Genomic DNA, 19138 nt, shown 5'->3' on the forward strand with positions numbered 1-19138 from the left:
TACATGCCTTCTTCCACAGGATCCAGAAATCTCCTAGTGTATGCAAGTCTTTGCTCTATCTTCCAATTTCTTCTACAGATGAAGTATTGTATTGCAAAACACCAAAATTAAAAGGTGGCTTGGGGGAAGACCCCTCAAGAGTTTTAAAGTAATAGATGTACTCACTAGAGAACTATTCCCAGACAGAGGACCACGTCGTCCTGGCTACGGGACTCCGGGCAAGTTCCTTAAGCCCTCCAGGCTGCACCGTTCTCACCTGTTTTGCTGGGGCTGCTTAGTCACTAAGTCGTGTCCAACTCTTTTGTGACCTCACATTCTGTAGCTGGGCTCCTCCGTCCATGGGATTCTCTAGGCAAGAACACTGGAGTGAATTGCCATTTCCTTCTCCAGGGCACCTTCCTGACCCAGGGTTCGAACACTGCTGCTACTGCTGCTGCTGCTGCTAAGTCACTTCAGTCGTGTCCGACTCTGTGCGACCCCACAGATGGCAGCCCACCAGGCTCCCCCATCCCTGGGATTCTCCAGGCAAGAATACTGGGGTGGGGTGCCAAGCCCTCCTCCAGGGGATCTTCCTGACCCAGGGATTGAACCCGAGTCTCCTGCCTTTCCTGTACTGCAGGCAGATTCTTTATGCTGAGCCACAGGGGAAGCCCTACCTCAACATACTCAACTTACATATAAGTGATTATTTTATCAACATCTTTCACAACAGAGAAAACAGCAGATTCTGGTTAGGTCATAGATGTGACCAAATGTATCAGTGACAAGATGTATCAGTAAATATGTAAAGATAGGAGACTGTGGGTGATCCCACGGAAAATGAGACACACTGAAAAATGCAACTAAAATTGCTTTCGTCCTGAAATTGACCTCTTGAAATTGAGTGCCAATGAGGAATTTTTACCTCTGCTGAGGTACCAGTGAGTTTTCTATAGAATCTGAAAGAATGTATTAATTTCTCTTTTTGCTTTGGTTACTAGGAAGCTCTGAATTCCATTTGAATATGTAATATCAATCCTATAAGGGCAACACCTTGCACATGCCTATGTGTGTTAACATACACACACACAGTACACTTTCCAATATTGTTTCTGATCTCTCTGCCTCTTTCACGATATGCTTTCCAGTTAATTCACTCAGTTATCTTTGAAATAGGACATAATATTAATTACAAATATATTAACAAATAAGTAAATGGGATACATGGCTTCCCATGTGGCTCAGCAGTAAAGAACCCTCCTGCCAATGTAGGAGATGCAGTTTCGATCCCTGGGTCAGGAAGGTCCCCTGGAGAAGGGAATGGACCCCACTCCAGTATTCTTGCCTGGAAAATCCCCGGGACAGAGGAGCCTGGCGGACGACAGTCCATGGAGTCTCAAAGAGTCAGACATGACTGAGTGCACACATGCACACAAATGGGATACAAAGAGTTAAAAGAAAGTGTTAACCATTTCTTTGTTCACTTCTACTTCTTGCATCCCCAATCTCAATCCTGGAAATTCATCTTCTATTATTCCTTCATGAAAATAATAGATTCTCTCGATTTTTAAAAATAAATAAACAGGGAGTTTGGAGGAGAATGGATACATGTATATGTATGGCTGAGTCCCTTCGCTGTTCACTTGAAACCATCACAACGTTGTTAACTGGCTATACCCCAATACAAAATAAAAAGTTTAAAATAAATAAATAGGATGTTCAATCACACCAGTCACATAGGAGGTGCTCAGTAAAACAACTGCCGAGCGGATTAATGAATGCTAAAGGCCATCTCGACGATTAGATCTCCTCCACACGCAGTTGGAAGCAGAGACACTTTTCACAGATGCTTGGGCAGTAACTGGGCTTTCTCATTCTACCTCTCTATCTCCCTCCACTTCTCAGAAATCCTTTGCTGCTGCTGACTTTGGTCTAAGAATGCACGTCATTTACAAGCAGAAGTCCAAACATCGTCAGCCTAAATTCTTACGGAATGTCGACATCAATCGGGTGGCAGTGTGGTAAGAATTCACTCTGTCTCCAAGAAGGGCAGCTTCATTGTCATGTACCTAACATCTGCATGCCCACTGGGGCCTAGATCGAGACCAAGATGAGCCCTGACATGGCCCATCCGTTCTGGCTCTTTGAGGCCACTTCACCACCTTGAGCTGCTGCACCCAGGGAAGATCAACTGAACTGCAGAGCAGCTGTGTGAGCCCAACCAAACTACCTCCCAGAAACGCAGCTCCACATAAAGGTCAGGAGGCACCATGACAACACACGTAGGAAGCAAACATGAAAGGAGGAAGGTAATTAAACCACTGGGAAAATGTGACTGCGTAGAGATACAGGCCAGGGGAGGTGGTAGAGAACTGATCACTAGTTGCCATCTTCTTTCCCCCTTTGCAGTTTTCTTAATGATGTTTAGATTTGCCTTGGAACCTAAGTAGATTTTCCAAAATCAACTGTGCATCCCCCTCCTTCTCTTTTCTTTATAAGTTTGACCTTCTCCAAAGGCTCCAGTGTGAAGATACAGAAGCAAATCTTTGCTCCAGTGCTGAGAGTGCCAGGATCCCAAAGGCTGGAACGGGCACCTGACATTTCAAAGCCCCTGCTCTCCAGCGTCTTTGCTCCTAAATGTCTGAGTGAGCCAAGGCTGGGCAAAAAGGAAAAACATGGAGGATCAAAGAGAGGGAAAAAAGTGCTGTCCTTGGGGATAATGCCATGAGAAATCTACAAGAAGATAGTGACAGAGTGACCCTCCCTGTGCAAAACATCTCATAAGATGAGGACAGAGCAGATTCCAGAAAGATATTGATTCCTTTTTAATGCAATTCTTCAATTATCCACTAAGCCTGGCTTTTAGTCTCTTATAATTTAAGTAAATTGCTTTACAAATGTTCTCTTAAATTTTGTCTCTATATTCTTTTCTTTTTTTCCTTTAAGGAAGAACTAACAAGTTTCTAGGAGTCATAGATATAATCATGAGATGCACCTCGATGGGTTTGCAATGGACTGTTTGTTGTCCAGAATCAATGTCCATGGCACATCCATCCATCAGGAAAATTAGTTTCTGTCAATATCATTTTCTCAGTGTACAAATGGATACAGAGATGGGGAGTGGTCAAGAATCCTGCCAGTACAGGAGATGCAGGTTCAATCTCTGGGTCTGGAATACTCCCTTGGAGGAGGAAATGGCAAACTACTCCAATATTCTTGCCTGGGAAATCCCACGGACAGAGGAGCCTGGCAGACTAGAGTCCATGGGGTCACAAAGAGTTCAACGAGACTTAGCAACTAAACAAACAGCAATTATCTATGTATATATGTATTTAATATATGGTATATTCTATATGCCACTTATATGTACGTGTGTGCATGTTCAGTGGCTCAGTCGCATTGGACTCTTTGCGACTCCACAGACTGTAGCCCACCAGGCTCCTCTGTCCACAAAATTTTTCAGGCAAGAATACTGGAGTGGGTTGCTGTTTCCTTCTCAAGGGGATCTTCCCGACCCAAGGATGGAACCCACATCTCCTGCATTGGCAGGCAGATTCGTTACCACTGAACCACTTTGGAAACCCCTATATATGTATATACAGCTATTCAAACACTAAATATGCAACGGGGTGCAACTTCACTATTTAAATCATATAAATTAGAGTAGGATACATTTTGTCTATCAGATTGGCAAAAATGGAAAAGGAATATGATATCCAGTGTTGGCAAGGCTGGGGAAAAATGAGGCATCATGAGATTAGTCCACGGCTAATGTTGGAGCAGGGACTGTAAAAAAACAAACTCTTCCCCAGGAGCACTCTGGCAACAGTTACCAAGCCTGAAAAATCTGCCTATTCCTGGAGCCAACGCCACCTCTAGAAAGACAGTCCAGAGAATTATGAGAGATGTGCTTCAATGTTAATGTACAAGGATGTTTAAAGCAGAAATAAAGATAATGCTTAAAAAAAAAAAACAGTCCAACAAGAAGAAATCGGTTAAATAAATCATGTCTCTCTTTGTTGTGATATATTATGCAAGCATTAAAAATCATTTTGAAGAAATATTTATCAAAGTGGGGGAAAAAACAGTTGTGATACATTGTCTGGTGAAAGAGGCAGGCTTCATGCCTATGTTCAGAATGGCAGTTTTCTAGGAGGTTCCCAGGGCAAATTTACAGACACAGACACACAGGGGACTGGAGAGACAGGAATCAATTGTCCACAGTGATGGTTTAAGGGGGGATTATCAAGATTTGGGGTTTCTTCCTTTGTGTTTTTCTGGGTTTCTAAGTTTTCTAAATGGAACCTATCTCTCTTAAGTCATTAAAACACACACACTTGTGCACACACATACACGTTGGTATTTTAAAAGCTCAAACAGACTCCCCTGCTCCTCATGTTTCCTATGAGCTAAAGAAAATGGCCTTTGATTTGCCCAGTCTGCGATGGGGCTGACAGCCCCCAGTCTTCTACACAAGGCCCGGCAGACTCTGTCCTCATCCTGTCCAGAGGGCAGACAGCAAGACAGAGTCAAGCCTCCACCAGTCAGTGAGATGATTTCATAAGTTACGGGTTTATCTTAATGGGGGTGGAGTTGAGGTCACAGTTATCTATTTAAGGAATTTCCAGACAAGGCACAAAATAAAATCCTGACAAAGGCCAGGGTATAGTGAGAGGGAAAAGAGAGGGGACAAGGAGCAGTGGCAGTGTGGACGTGCCACCTCCGTATCTGCCGCCTAGAAACGGAAGCGCATGGAGACTTCCTGGGAAGGGGTAGGGCGGCCACGGCCGGGGTTGTCTGGCTCCTTGTGGCTTTTCTTGCTGAGTGGAAAAAACTGGGGGAAAGATGCACATTTACTGACCCAGCTCTGACCAGCACTACGGCTCATGCACCCCGCTTCTCAGTTGTTAATAGAAGCTGTCGAGGGCAGTGGCTGTGAGCAATGCTTTGGAGGCAGAAAGACCTGGGTTCAAATCTTAGGCCTGCCAACCCCCATCTGTATGCAGGCGGCCAGTCACTTCCTATTCCAGACTCTTGTTTCCTCTCCCTGGGGGCTGTGTGAAAAGTCAGTATGCGAAGCCCCGGCAGAGTTCCTGGAGCCACACAGAAGACCCTCCATGTGGCCATAGGTATTAGTGTGCTCAGTATTGCCAGCTTGTAAGCATCTTGTGTTACGTATTTTATACCAAGTAGATCCTTTGGCAGGAAAACAGACCCTAACACAGTGGGTAATCAATCAGTGTTCGAATGAAAAGATATGCACAGTACTTCAATACATTACCTGTAAGGCCATCAATATGGAGGAAATTGAACAGAGAAGGAACACAGAAGCTTAGTAACTTGTCTGCCATTTGACTACTCTTTCCATCACAATTTTATGGAAGAGAAGTTTGAAAATCAGAAAGGTTAAGAAGTTTGTTCAAGACCCTACAGGTCCAAAGTGGCCGAGTTGAGCTTGGAACCCAGAATGTCTGACTCCAGAGCCCAGATTCAAGCACAGTAGGATGCTCCCTCTCTCTGGTGTTGGGGTGATGGTCACAGTCCCTCAAGTTGACAAAACCTGGCTTTAAATCCTGGCTCTGCCACTTTCCATCTTGGTGACAACAGGCAAGTGACAATTCGCGGCAGTTTTGCAAAAGGAAGTGAAAAACGTGGTATGTATTAATAAGGCTGTCGTGATGGTCAATGAATTTTATATATACAAAGGTTATTATTGTTCACAGAGCAATGCTAGGAAATACATACTCTGTGTAATGATGAGAGAAAAGGAGGCCACTACCTGGAGGAAGCAGAGGGGAGAAGAGAAGGTTTCCCGTAGGTGGAGTAGCTGCCTGTGGGCAGCAGGTCTGCTATGGGGAGGCACAGGGGCCGTAGGACCATGGGTGGAGAGAAACGGAGCCTTGCTGCTTGTCTGACCAAGTGTGGACTACACTCTGGCACAGCTGGGGAAAAGGACTGTCTGTGGGTAAAAAAGGATCAGATCATGAGCAGCCCGAATGTCAGGGTCACGAGCTCAGCCTCTGCCCCACAGGTTCCCAGCTCCACTGCGAGGCGTAGGCAGAGCACGGTGGCATCAGACCCAAGTTTCTAAAGTTCACTCTGCCTCCTGGACATGGAATGGACTGGCGAGTAGGTGAGCAAGATGGGAGACAGACAGGCAGACAGCAGGGAGGCCTCTGCCATTGGCAGTGGTGATAGGGGTCGGGGGGAGCGGCCTGAGACCTGCTGGAGAGAGGTCAGGACGGGAGGGTGTAACTCGCCACGGGAGGGCGCAATCCCCGACAGGGATCATGGAGAAGGTTTCGAACTGCGGTGTTGGAGAAGACTCCTGAGACTGCAAGGCGATCAGATCAGTCCCTCCTAAAGGAAACCAACCCTGAATATTCATTGGAAGGGCTGATGCTGAAGCCACCTGATGCGAAGAGCCGACTCATTGGAAAAGACCTTGAGGCTGGGAAAGATTGAGGGCGGGAGGAGAAGGAGATGACAGGGTGAGATGGTTGGATGGCATCACCGACTTGGTGGACATGAGTCTGAGCAATCTCGTGGAGATGGTGAAGGAGAGGGAAGCCTGGCGTGCTGCAGCCCGCGGGGTCGCAAAGAGTCGGACACGACTGAGCACATGAACAACAGCAGAGAGGTGCCATCAGAGGCTGAGAGATAAGTCAGAGCTTCCAGGGCAGATACAAGTTGCTCTTAATACTACAGAAGAGCTGAAAAAATAAGTGAAAATAAACACACGAAAGGGAGGAAGAGATCCTGTTCAGAGACGACATAGGTAGGAGATGGGTGAAGAGACAGACATTTGGAGGGAAAGAGGAAGGAATTTGTGGGTGACCTGAACATTCTGACATGCCCTGTTGACTTAAAAAATCTCAGGATTTGGAGGAATTCTTGGAAGGGGGAGAGGGATCAGGAGAGTTGGGGGAAAAAATCTGGGAGAGGGCTGGGAAACCCAAGAAGAAAGAGGAAGGAGGCAGAAGAGAGAAGAAGGAAAGGATAAAGATGATGCTGGGTCCAGACACACCAAAGGACCCCATGCCCTCTATCTGGGGCCAGGAGGACAGAAATGGAAGAAGGAAAACCCATCCCCAGGGACTTCTGAGCAAAGCTTCTGATAGCTGGATTCTCTTATTAATCAGAAACCTCTTAGTGAAGCCTAGAACATCATTCAGAAGTGGTTCAAATAAACTGCAGAGGGTTTTTTTTTGTTTGTTTGTTTCTTTTAAGAGTGGCTGCCCATGTTGTCAAATTACCACTTTCACCTGTATTAACTGCTTAAATGGGTTCTGCAAACACCTCTATCTTCTCTACCGCCTCATCAGGGCCCCTGGGGAGCCCATCAGGGAAGGATGCTGGGGAACAAGGTTGGGGACGCAGCTGACCAGGGGGGCTGCACACACTGGCCTCTAGGCCACGCATCTATCTTGCCTCCCCACATTTTTAAGGGAAGTCGAGACATACAATTCCACTCAACCCCTGGGCCTGATGACTGCTGCAACATGAAAACGCAGATGCTGACATCCAGATAGGAGCAATTACATTTTTAAAGAAACTCTGTCTACGTGGGAACATTGATTACATTTAGTAAATGACCCTGCAATTCAAACAGTTATAATGGAACATGAGAGCCTCAAGTTCCAATATTTTCTGCCAAATATATTTTTGCTTTTAAAAAAAAAAAAAAACACAGGCACAACAAAAAACTGTCAAAGCCAAGCAAATTCAGCCAATAACATTTTTCATTTCACTTCTTGCAGTGGGACCTCCATGGCCTTATTTCGCAAACTTCTGATGTGCAACAGCATCAGTAACCTGTTCATGAGGACAGTGAAACGAGCTCACCGGTGGGGGAGTCTGAGTCACAGAGAGGCAAAGGGAGTTAGCTGCCCAAGGTCACAGCCAAGTACACTCTCAGATGAGCCCAGGTCCATCTCCAAAAGCTGCCTCTTGGGTACAGACCTCCTTTCCCTTGATTTTCCAATTTATCAGCTGACCGTGCGCATCTGGGATTGTGCTCTGAAATGGTTAAAGATGGGGACAGGGTGGATGCATGTCTTTGATCAAATCTTTATGTGGATAAGTGGGGGTGGGGAGGGGAGGAGGGATGGAATCCAAAAGAAGACAGGCTTTCCAAACTTCAGAGTGGTTAAGAATTGCCTAGGGGCTTCCCTGCTGGCTCAGTGGTAAAGAATCTGTCCGCCAGTGCAGAAGATGTGGGTTCCATCCCTGGCCCGGAAGCTCCCCTGGAGAAGGAAATGGCAACTCACTCCAGGATACTTGCTTGGAGAATTCCTTAGACAGAGGAGCCTGGTGGGGCTACAGTCTATGGGGTCACAAAAAAGTCAGACACAAATTAGCAACTAAACAATGGGGGCTTGTTAATTTGTGAATCACCTCTTCTAAGGCCCCAACTTCTGGGTGTTTGAAAACACCATTTGATGTCACGGTACTCTCTTCTTCCCTGTAGCCTGCATCTTTTAAGTCCTATAAAGAGGACATCTTGGGACCTGTTTATGGGAGGCTGATGTATTTGCTTTGCATTTGAGAGGATGCTGATATTATGAAAACTCAGGTAGAGAGAAAAAATAACTATGAAACTGGCTGCCAGCTGAAGCAAAGCCACAGCCAATTTAGCAGCAGGAACACAAATTCTCAAAGGGGAAAGGAGGCAAAGGGGCTGGGACTGGAAAAGAAGAAGGGGAAAAAAAAAAAAGAAATTATGCATTCTCAGATAAAGCAGCTTTGAAACACACATGTGATTAAGAGAAACTTGCCCTTCACGTAAAATGCTGAGGTTTCTTGAAACCTGCCAGAATGGTGTTTCTTTCTCTCTCTTTTTTTTTAATAACAAAAAACCAGAAGATACAGAAGATACATCTCACCCGAAATTGGTTCATTGATTGCTTCAGAATGCATAAATGGTTCTATTTTGGAAGCTCACACCGTCAGGCTGGGGAAATAACCCACTTTGGGGAATGTGATTTTAAAATTAAGAGCACAGTGACACATGAAATAACCGAAGGGGTCTCATAGGGTAGACTTGGTGGGAAAAGGTATTGCCCACCCAGTCAGACTACACTTTTTTTTAAGACTTTTCACTGAAACAGTTTCCTACTTACCAATGTTTTCACACTTGTTCAGTCATTTGATCCCTATAGCCCTGGGAAGGAGGCAGGTGGGAGATTGCTGTTGTTTAGTGGCTAAGGTGTGTCCAGCTCTTTTGTGGTAGCTATGCCCATTTCACAGTTGCAAAGCTGAGGTTCAGAGAGTCACACGACCTGCCCGCAGCCACACAGCCGACTTCCTGGCACACGACACGCTAGAGTCGATGGCTTTCCTTGAGTTTTCTATTCAGCACCCACTACGCTGCAACCCCTAGACTTCCTTAAGCTATTACACTCAAGAACTAAGGCATCCTGAACTCTCCAGCATGGCATTAGTAGTAAGAGCATTCCATTCATTCGGCGAATATTTATTTACATATTAAAACACCTACTGTGCGCCAGTCACCGTGGAGGTATTGGGGTATGTGAGTGAGCAATGCAGATCCCATTTCTCACAGAGCTTACTCACAGTGGGGAAGGCAGATGATAAACAGCTAAAATGTCCTTCTAGTAGTGACAACTGTGCTGAAGGAAAGTAAAGCCGGTTATGAGGATGGATGCAGGGGAGTGTGGGAGCGGGAGATCCCTTTGGAGAGGGTGACAGGGAGGCAGAGGCAGGCCGGTATCACAGCTCTTAAAACACTTGGTGTCCTGTGTCCATGAGTAGTTCCAAGTCTCCCTCATGACTCCCTGGGGGCACAGGCTGCATACATTCATCTCTGATTTCCAAGTACCAGCCAGTGGCCTGGGTGCAGTAAGCGCCGTTCAGAGCAGCTGTGGACAAATGACTGTGCCTGAAGCCAGGACTAAAACACGCTGCTTTCTCTGGTTGTGTGAGCATCAGGCTCCCCACTTGGTCGAATGAAGCCTTTGAAAGACCCCTGAACGTCAGGCACAAAATGTGCCTTTTGCCTGCCTTCCAGCAGGGGGCTGGCACTGCCTTCTATACGGATGGCTGTTTAACCCTAGGGCTGAGTTCCAGGGTAGGGAGGTAAGGCAAAAGGGCCACTGAAGTCCTGATCCCATTGGTGACTCCAGGCTAGTCAATTTTACCTCCTTGAGCACCAGCCTCCTGACTTCCCTGCCTCCCCTGGGAGGGAGAAAGCGTGAAGCAGACAGCAGCGGCACACACTAAGCCTCTTCTCTTCCCAACAGTGTTCCGGTGATTCAAGGCTAAAATACAAGTGCACCGGCCCCGTGGGGGTGCCTCCTGCAGTGACGCCAGGAATGCACGGGAGAGGAATGCAGAGTCTGTTTCCTGCTCCTTGCACCCTTTCCATCCGCCCGGCTGGAAAAGTAAAATGGCAACGTCTGCAGCCCAGGAATCTTCAAAAGGTGACCCCCACCTTGGGGGAGCGCAATTAGAAGTCCTCGTGAGCTGTGAGCTCTACGTTAACATCAGATTCTTGGTTGAGGGTTTTTAAAGAAACAGAGAAAAAGAACTGGCTTTGAAAGACCTGTATTGCAGCCTCCAGCTACCTCTAGCCATGAAATGTCATTCTTCCCAGCAGAGCCTCTGGTCTGGAGTTCCTAAATGGTGGAGACCAGACGCTGTCCTTCCAGGTCATCAAAGAACCTTGCAGGAAAGCCAGTTGGAGCCTAATCCCCATGGATGACTGCTTCAGTGCAAAGCCCTCTGAAGGACGGCGGGGGGAGCATGTGTGCGGTGAGCGCGAGCAGACAGGCAGGCGAGGGGCTGCGTGCACTTGACAGGTGCATACAGGCTGTGTGCCATGCGGCTGGAGGCAGGCGGAGGTGGGAGGCAACAACACGGACAGAATCCAGTTGGTTGAGGGTTAAAGGATCATACTTATCTTTGCAGTTCCATCCACATGATGAATCTGTGGCAGGTAATAAACATTGCCGTTGGTCGGGAGGGGGTGGGGTGACAGAGAAACAAGAAGCTAGCGCTGGAGTGATTCCTATATCTCTTTCCTGTCCGGCTTAAGTCAGGAGGCAGGAATTGTATACTATAAAAATAACAATTCTGAAAAAAAAAAAGGGTGTTCTCTTCTACCTTGCAAAATATTTCTTTGATTTGAACAGTAAATAACCAGTTGAAAGGCACAATCATTTTTTAAAACCTTCAGGATCTACTTGAGCCAAATAAATACACAAGGTTAAATTAAAGAAATGGACTCTCTCAAGGTACTGCCTCACACTCTGGATCCAGCAAGCAAACATCTATTCAATAAAGGTTTTATTAATAGCGAGCTTTCAACATGTTATGGCTGGCACGACTCAGAGGACCCAAGAATGAATACAGGGCCAAAGGGAAGTCTGCGTGTCCCCATGAACACATCAGCCAGGGTTTTCCAAACTGAAAGACAGGAATGAGATAGGGAAGGAGGAGCTGCGTTTCAGACACCAAGTTGGAAGCGGTAATAATTTGTCATGGCTTCAGCTAACCGTGTACAATGTGAAAATGACGAATGTGTCGTTTAGAATGTGCTGGACCAAATACAATAACATATTATTATGGGCAGATTCTCCCTGGGTTATTATGCAAAGGAAGGGAGGGTGTGATAACTCAAATTAAATGAAAGGGCCAGCCCCTGCTTTAAACTTCTGGAATATTTCAAATTCTAATATGCTCCTTGGATGTACCCAGCGGTGGTGGGGGGTGGAAATTCAGAGACTGTAATGAAGCTGTTTAATTTTTATCAAGATGAAATACAGGCATTCATACACACATCCCAGTAACACATAGATAGCTCTCCCTTTCTACTTCCCGATGAATCAGGGACTCAGAAAGCAAGCCAAGCAGGCGAGTGAACTTGATCTTGAATACTCCCAGGGTGGTGCTGTGCGTGCCACAATCTTATTGTCACTTTCTCATGTACCCTGGAAAGTCACAAGGGCTAGTGTGTCTGGGCTGAGGGGAGCGGTCAAGTTCCTATCAGCACAGTGTGTAACCTACCAGTTTTTTGATTTCGTAACAGGCTACCCAAGAGTGCCAAGATTCTTGTCTCCCAATCCTTAGCCAACTTCCTTTACTCTGCCTTAAACAAAAGCAATTCCAAAAGAGCACAGAAACCCCCACCGAATTAGACATATAAATACCTTCTGGGTAGTACATATGAAGCAAATCACAGATTGTCTGAGCTGGAAGGGAACTTGGGCAGTCCCTGGCTCATCCACCTGGGACCCAGAGAGGGTCTGTGACTGGCCCAAGGTCACACAGCAAATGTGCACCAGAGTCCAATACAGCATCCTTGGTCTGGGGACTTCTTGGCCAATTTATCAAGCATTTTTGGCTGAAAATCTTTGAAAGGTCTTCTTTTTTGTTAGTATTGGCTTGGCTCCTGTTCGTTCAAGACAGACTTTTCAAAAATCCAACGTTTCAACATAATTGCAAATAGTAAGTGGCTTGCCTTATCTGCGCCTGTCACTGCTGATTTAGCAAATAGGCTTCAAGAGAGGGCTGGGAGCTTCAGTAGACAGAGGATAAAGTCCTCCTTAAATTTGCTGTAACGATGGATACTTGATTTGTCAGACAGAGAAGTGGAAGAACCTTTGTATATTCAATCTCCTCTGTTCACTGAGAGGAGGTGACCCTCTCTGATTCATAAACTATTAAGTAACCTGATTTCTAAAATTTAATTTTCTTTTGACACACACACACACACATACAGGTGTGTGCGCGCTTGCACACGTGCAATCTCTCCTTTGAGAAGCTCAGAGGATCTTTTCCCCCTTTCTACCTGGAGAAGAAAAATAAAGATTTTAAGACTGAAGCCATATTGCCTCAATAGCCAAGTGTCTATTGACAGGGAACAGAGAAGGTAAAAGTGGCATATATTTACATACAATGGAATATTATTCAGCTACTAAAAAAGGAAATCTTGCCATTTGTGACAACACAGATGAACCTGGAGGACACTGTACTAAGTAAAATAAGCCAGACACAGAAAAATATTGTATGATTTCAATTATAAATGGAATATAAAAACATTCAGCTCACAAAAGCAGAGAGGAGGATGGTGGTTACCAGGGTTTAGGGTTGGTGGAAAAGGGGAGATATTGGTAGAAACTTCCAGTTATGAGTAGCTTCTAGGGATCTAATGCACAGCAAGGTGACCATATTTATTAATAATAATTCTAAACTGTATTCTTAAGATTTTCTAAGTGTTTACATCTTAAGTGTTCTTACCACAGAAATAAAATAACATGTAAAGTGATGGATATGTGAATTAGCTTAATTGTGGTCATCATTTTGCGATATAAAGGTCAAATATCCCATATTCCATTGTATACCTTAAATAACCCACTTCAGTATTCTTGCCTGGAGAATCCCATGGACAGAGAAGCCGGGCAGGCTATAGTCCATAGGGTCGCAAAGAGTCGGACACGACAGAAGCAACTTAGCATGCAGCAACACACCTTAAATATATACAGTTTTTACTTGCCAGTTAGTTACACTTCAATAAAACTGTGGGAGGAAGCAAGAAATAAATGAATACAATTGAAGAGGAAAAAGGAAAACATGTCTCCTACTAAAGGCAACGTGGTATCCTGGAACAGGAAAAGGACAGAAGCAGAAACACTGATGCCATTTGAATAAAACCCAAAGTTAAAAATCCCTACGCCATAGCTTTTAAAGAGAGGCTGGCAGTGCAGAAATCCTGGTTAAGGGCAGTTTGTACCTAATGGAGAAGCTGGGGCCTCTTTGGACTTTCAGTCAAGGGGACTCGGCACCCTGAATTTTGTAGAAATGTGTCAATAGCTGCACGTGTTCTAAACTGTCCCTGAAACCCCCCGCCCATCCTGCATGCCTAGGGCTCTGAGGCCTCGGAGATGAGGTTCCGCCTCCTCCGTTTTAAATTCCACCCATGGAAAGTCCGTCCCCCTCTCGTCCCTGGAGTTAAGGTGACACAGAGCTGCTCATTTGCCTGTTGCTTCTGAAGGGTCCAAAGGGGCGTGTTCCAGGCAGGTCACACGTCTGGCGTTGGCCAGGAGGAAGCGGGTCACCCGAGAAGATGGTGTTCCCCCAGCCTGGGCAGGAAAAGTGACAGGGACAAGGAACTGCCTGGCTCCCACTGGCTCCCACCTGTCCAAGGGCTGTTCTGCTCCGATCAAGCCCTCCCTCCGGCAAGGAGAGTTCTGGAGCTTCAAAAGCTGTGCCCAGTGAGTTTAGGTCTGACTCTGGAGGCAACAAGAATAAACACACAAGCGAAGGCCTGGTGCCCGGGGGCAGCAGCACCTTGGTGTAGTGGAGGGAGGTTCGGGGAGAAGATGCAGGGCGCGATCGACAGATGGGGAGGGCAGAACGGAAACTCTGGAGCGTCTCCAGCCTCAGAGGCGTGGCTGAGCCTGGGGTGGGAACTGAAGGGGCGCTTGGTGTTTTTAATGCCCAGGTTTCCTGAGGCCTTTCCCAAGTCTATCACCTCCTGACGATTAAGCTACCCGAGTCCTTTTAAATTGCCACTAAAATTGAATCCACGTTTATAAATGACCATTTGGATCAAATATCTTTCAAGTAAAAATTTGTCATCTGGGAACTCCAGACCTTTCAGGATCAAAGGCTAACGGGCTATTTCTTTTTTTAAAATACGTGGAATGTCAGATAATGGAAAGAGATGAACTGTTGAGGGGTGAGGAGGAGACAGGAGGATGTTTGACTGGAAACCCAGAGGAAGCTTTATCCTCCGCACCCCCAAGCAGTGCGAACTCGTCAGCCTGTTTTCTGGGAGCAGCAGGGAAGTTTCTAAAATCCTCAGGGGCCTCCCTGAGGGGCAGACAGGTCAGGAAGCAGAGGGAAGCCAAGGTCAGAGGATGGCTGTGCCCCAGGTGAACAGTCGGGAAATGAGCTCTAGAGGCACTTGGTCACAGGTCACTAACAGACACGGGAAACAGCCCAGGGACCTCTGCTGCCTGAGTGCTTCCCAGCAGCCTGCGGTCCCTCCGCTGGAGTCCAAACACCTGCATGGAGGGGACCAGAGGCTGGGGTGAGGGATGGGTGGTGAGAAGCTGGGTCAGAAGCCTGCCCAATCCCCTGGGAAGCATTTTCCTTGCAGAAGCAAACTGTGTCACTGTTCCTTTTCCCCAAAACTCTTCACTTCTTGACACAGAGGTGGCGTGTGTGTGTGCGTGTGTGTGTGCGCACGCGCAAGGCATGCACCTGCAAAGCATCGCTGAATCCACACATAAACCAAATACCGTCCCATCTCTTACTGATTTTCAATAGCCCTGGGCATGAGATTAGCAAACGCATACATTCCTTTAAAGGGCATGTTAAATTCCTAAGAGTTAGTTGTCATGAGGTTATTTTTCTCAACAGACACAAAAAGCACAACTACTCTCAAGGGGGTGGGAGATTTATTCTTGACATTCAGGCAAACACCCCCTTCCCATCAAGGTTAGGGACACTTATGGTCCAAATGGAGAACCAGAGGTTCTGAGGGACCTGTCCCAGGATACACAGCCTGGTCCATAAATAGCAAGGTCAGGCCAGACCTCTGTGGGTCATCAGCACAGCCTCCTTGGACTACTCTGGAGTGAACAAAACTTTCAGGAGCAAAAGCCTCCAGAATAATGAGAATAACAACAGCTGAAGGGGAGCTCGCCCACTGATTACTAACCATATGCCAAGCAGACACAGTCCCTCTTCTAATGCTCATAAGAAGCCTTTTCCCACTTTGTGGGAATCACACCTTTGCAGGAGCGTTTGATAATGCCTGTCTCCCGCACACTAGCCTTTATGCCCCATGAAGGCAGGGTCCGTGTCTTTTCGCCCATCACTATGTCCCAAGTGCCTGGTATCTATTTGCTCAAAAAACCTAGATGTTCGTGTTTTAAGGAAACACTTTTAAGAAAAACGGGGCCCAGAAAGGTCAAGAGATTTGGCTAAGGACACACAGCATGGAGTTACTACTAATATGAGGTGCTTCGCCACTCTGCCCCGAAGTCAACCCCAAGTCAGAGCCCTACCTTGACAGCTTCAGCGTGGGTCACTCGGGCCAGGGATTTGTCGTTGACACGCAGAATCTGGTCCCCGACTCTCAGCCCCTCCTTCTCGGCCAGAGATCCCGGCTCCACCAGCGACACATAGATGCCCACGCCATGCTCCGAGCCCCCGCGGATGCTGAAGCCCAAGCCCTCGTGGGCCTTGGCGCGCCGCAGGCTCACCAGGCGCACCTCCCCGGGCCCCGCGCCGTCGGGGCCGCCCCAGACGGGTTGCCTGTAGGGGGTGGTGGCGGGCAGGTAGAGGCCCTCCGCCGTATACTGGTCGAAGAGCAGCTGGTCGGAGCGCGGGATGACCAGCCGCAGCATCGGCAGCAGGCGCCGCTTGACCGGGCTGTCCAGCAGCACGCGCAGGGTGCGCACCAGGTCGAAGACGTTGCGGCGCGCGTGGTAGGCGTTCAGGCAGTGCGTGAACTGCTCCCGCTCCGCCTCGCTCAGCAGCGCGGTCAGCGCCTGGTGCAGCTGGCGCACGTTGGCAGACAGCAGTCGCAGCCCCGCGCCCCCGCCGCCGCCCGCCCCGGCCGCCGAGCCCAGCGAGCCGGTGGAGGACGAGCCCACCGACAGGCCGTCCAGCTGCGCGTTCATCTCCCCGCCGAGGCCCGGGCGGAATCGGGGCGCGCGGTGGGACAGCCGCCGCACTCGCCGGCACTGGCGCGACAGCTGGATCCCGGGAGCGCGGAGATCGCGGCTGGAGTCTGGGTCTGGGAGCTGGGGATGGCGGGGTGGGGGGGGGGGGTGCCGGAGGGATGCCGAGACAGGGGCTGGATCCGGGAAGACCTGGAGAAGGCTGGAGTCTAGGTTTGGAGGGCACGGAATCGGTGCCTTAATCCTGGGGCAGGATCGCGGAGACCAATGCTAGATTCCCGGGCGCGCGAAGACCGAAGGGGTCGCGAAACTGGAGTCCAGAGGACGCGGAGACAACGGCTGGAGTCCCGGCAGGGCGGAGACGGCGGCGGGGTCCCCAGGGACAAGGAGTTGGCGGCTGGAGCCCGGAGGTCGCGGAGACTGCGGCTGGAGTCCGAGGGGACGAGGAGAGAGCAGCTACATTCTGAGGGGCACAGAGACCACGAGTGGCCAGAGCCGGGAGGAGGGGCGCAGCAAAGCCGACCGCCCCGTCACACCATACCCGGGGCTCCCCCAGCCGCGACGCCTGCTTCTCTCGGGCTGGGGGACCCCGAAGTCATAAATTGGGGTGGGGGCGCTCTAGACCCTGAGTCTGCAGGACCGCAGCCTGTGGAGCCGCGCGGACGTCCGGCAGGGGGTGCGAGGCATGTCCAAGGCAGCCTCGGGATGCAAACAGCCCGGGGACCCCTGCGCCCCTGCACCGCCCGCGCGCAGACGGAGCCGCGCGGCCGCGAGCCCAGACTTTGAGAACTGTTGAGCCGCCCGGGGCCGATCTTCCAGGGAGTTCCGAAGCCGTCGCTGTCGCCGTCGCCAGCCCAGTCTAGGCCCCGCCCCTTGCCCCTCCCCCTCTCTACCCACCCCCCCCCACCTCCGCGCGGGCACTTCAGGAAATGACGTCCCGCCTCGCGCCTGGCGGTTGCCTGGAGACGGGGTGAAACAGTCTAGCCCCAGGGAAGAAAGGGGTGAAAGTGGGGGTTAGGGGTGGGAGGAGCTCCAGTGTTGATGAGAGGTACCCCCACTTCCCCAGCAGGTGGCCAGGAGGGAGGAGTGCACCTCAAAAACTGTTCTCTTCCACGATCGAGGCATGCTCATCGGGATCGCTTTGGAGCAACTGGCCAGTAAGCTAATTCACAACTAGGGGGGGAAAATAACCAACGTCTTGCCCCTAAAATGTTAATGCCTCAGGCTCAGTTTTCTACCTTAAAACCTTGCGGTCCCTTCTTGCACGCACTAACATTCAAGTTCATGTGTTTATACGGACGATTGTTGAGCACCTACTGTATGCAAGAGATCTGTCTATTCAAGCATATTCGGTATCTGTGGGGTCCAACTCCAGTGCAAGGCTAGATCAGACTGGACCCCTGCCCTATATTCAGTAGGTAGGAAAAACGTTTTCACAAATATAAAGTGGACACGACACACACACATGGGCATATGAAATATAAAAGTGTAAAAGTTTAAAATACAAAATATTAAAGTTTTATACAAAATATTAAAAGTTCCAAATAAGGTTGGTGGATTGTATCAATGTCAAGATCAGAGATGTGATCTTGTCAGCATTAGGGGAAACTAGGGGAAGGGCACATGCAACGTCTGTGAATTATTCCTTACAACTGCGTGTGAATCTACAATTATCTCAAACACTTTAAAAAATGTGTTTGAAGAGTCTTGGGGAAAAACTATTCTGTTCCTTTCCATCCCAAGACAAATGGGAAGATTCTCCAAGGTACCGCCTCCCTCAAATATAATCTAAGGGCACTCATTCTGTCCTGACTCTTGTGCTGAGTGCTGGAGACTCCAGTTAAAAAGATGAAATCTTTTACCTCAAGGAGGTTATCGTCTAGCAGGGGAGAAAGCCCACATAAATAAATAAAGTTAAAAATCAGAATGATAAGTTGTTGCAATGGCTGAGAGAGCCCAGGTTTAGGGGAAGAGAAAATGGCCAGGACTTAATCAGTCAAAGAGCTGACACCTGAATGAAGGGAACGGATTTTCTTTTCTGGACCACAGGGAACCATGGAGGGATTTTTCAGCCCTGTAGGTTTAGTGCATTTGCGAAACCAAGGCTAGGAACTGAAGCTATATTCAGTTCAGTTCAGTTCAGTCGCTCAGTCATGTCCGACTCTTTGCAGCCCCATGGATTGCCGCATGCCAGGGTTCCCTGTCCATCACCGACGCCCAGAGCTTACTCAAACTCATGTCCATCGAGTTGGTGATGTCACCCAACAATCTCATCCTCTGTTGTCCCCTTCTCCTCTCGCCTTCAATCTTTCCCAGCATCAGGGTCTTTTCCAATGAGTCAGTTCACATCGGGTGTCCAAAGTATTGGAGTTTCAGCATCAGTCCTTCCAATGAACACCCAGGACTGATCTCTTTTAGGATGGACTGGTTGGATCTCCTTGCAGTCCAAGGGACTCTCAAGAGTCTTCTCCAACACCACAGTTCAAAAGTGTCAATTCTTTGGC

General features: G+C 48.4%; 1 protein-coding gene across 1 annotated transcript in view; it reads right to left on the reverse strand.

The window, feature by feature from the left end:
• The window catches only part of WHRN (whirlin), a 91261-nt gene extending 73756 nt beyond the window's left edge, over positions 1-17505 (reverse strand). The window contains exon 1 of the mRNA XM_018052669.1: positions 16017-17505. Coding sequence (XP_017908158.1) covers positions 16017-16634 — 618 coding nt within the window. The 5' untranslated portion in view covers positions 16635-17505. The remainder of the gene's footprint in view (positions 1-16016) is intronic.

This window comes from Capra hircus, chromosome 8 (genome assembly GCF_001704415.2).
Source record: "Capra hircus breed San Clemente chromosome 8, ASM170441v1, whole genome shotgun sequence".
Taxonomy (NCBI): Eukaryota; Metazoa; Chordata; class Mammalia; order Artiodactyla; family Bovidae; genus Capra; species Capra hircus.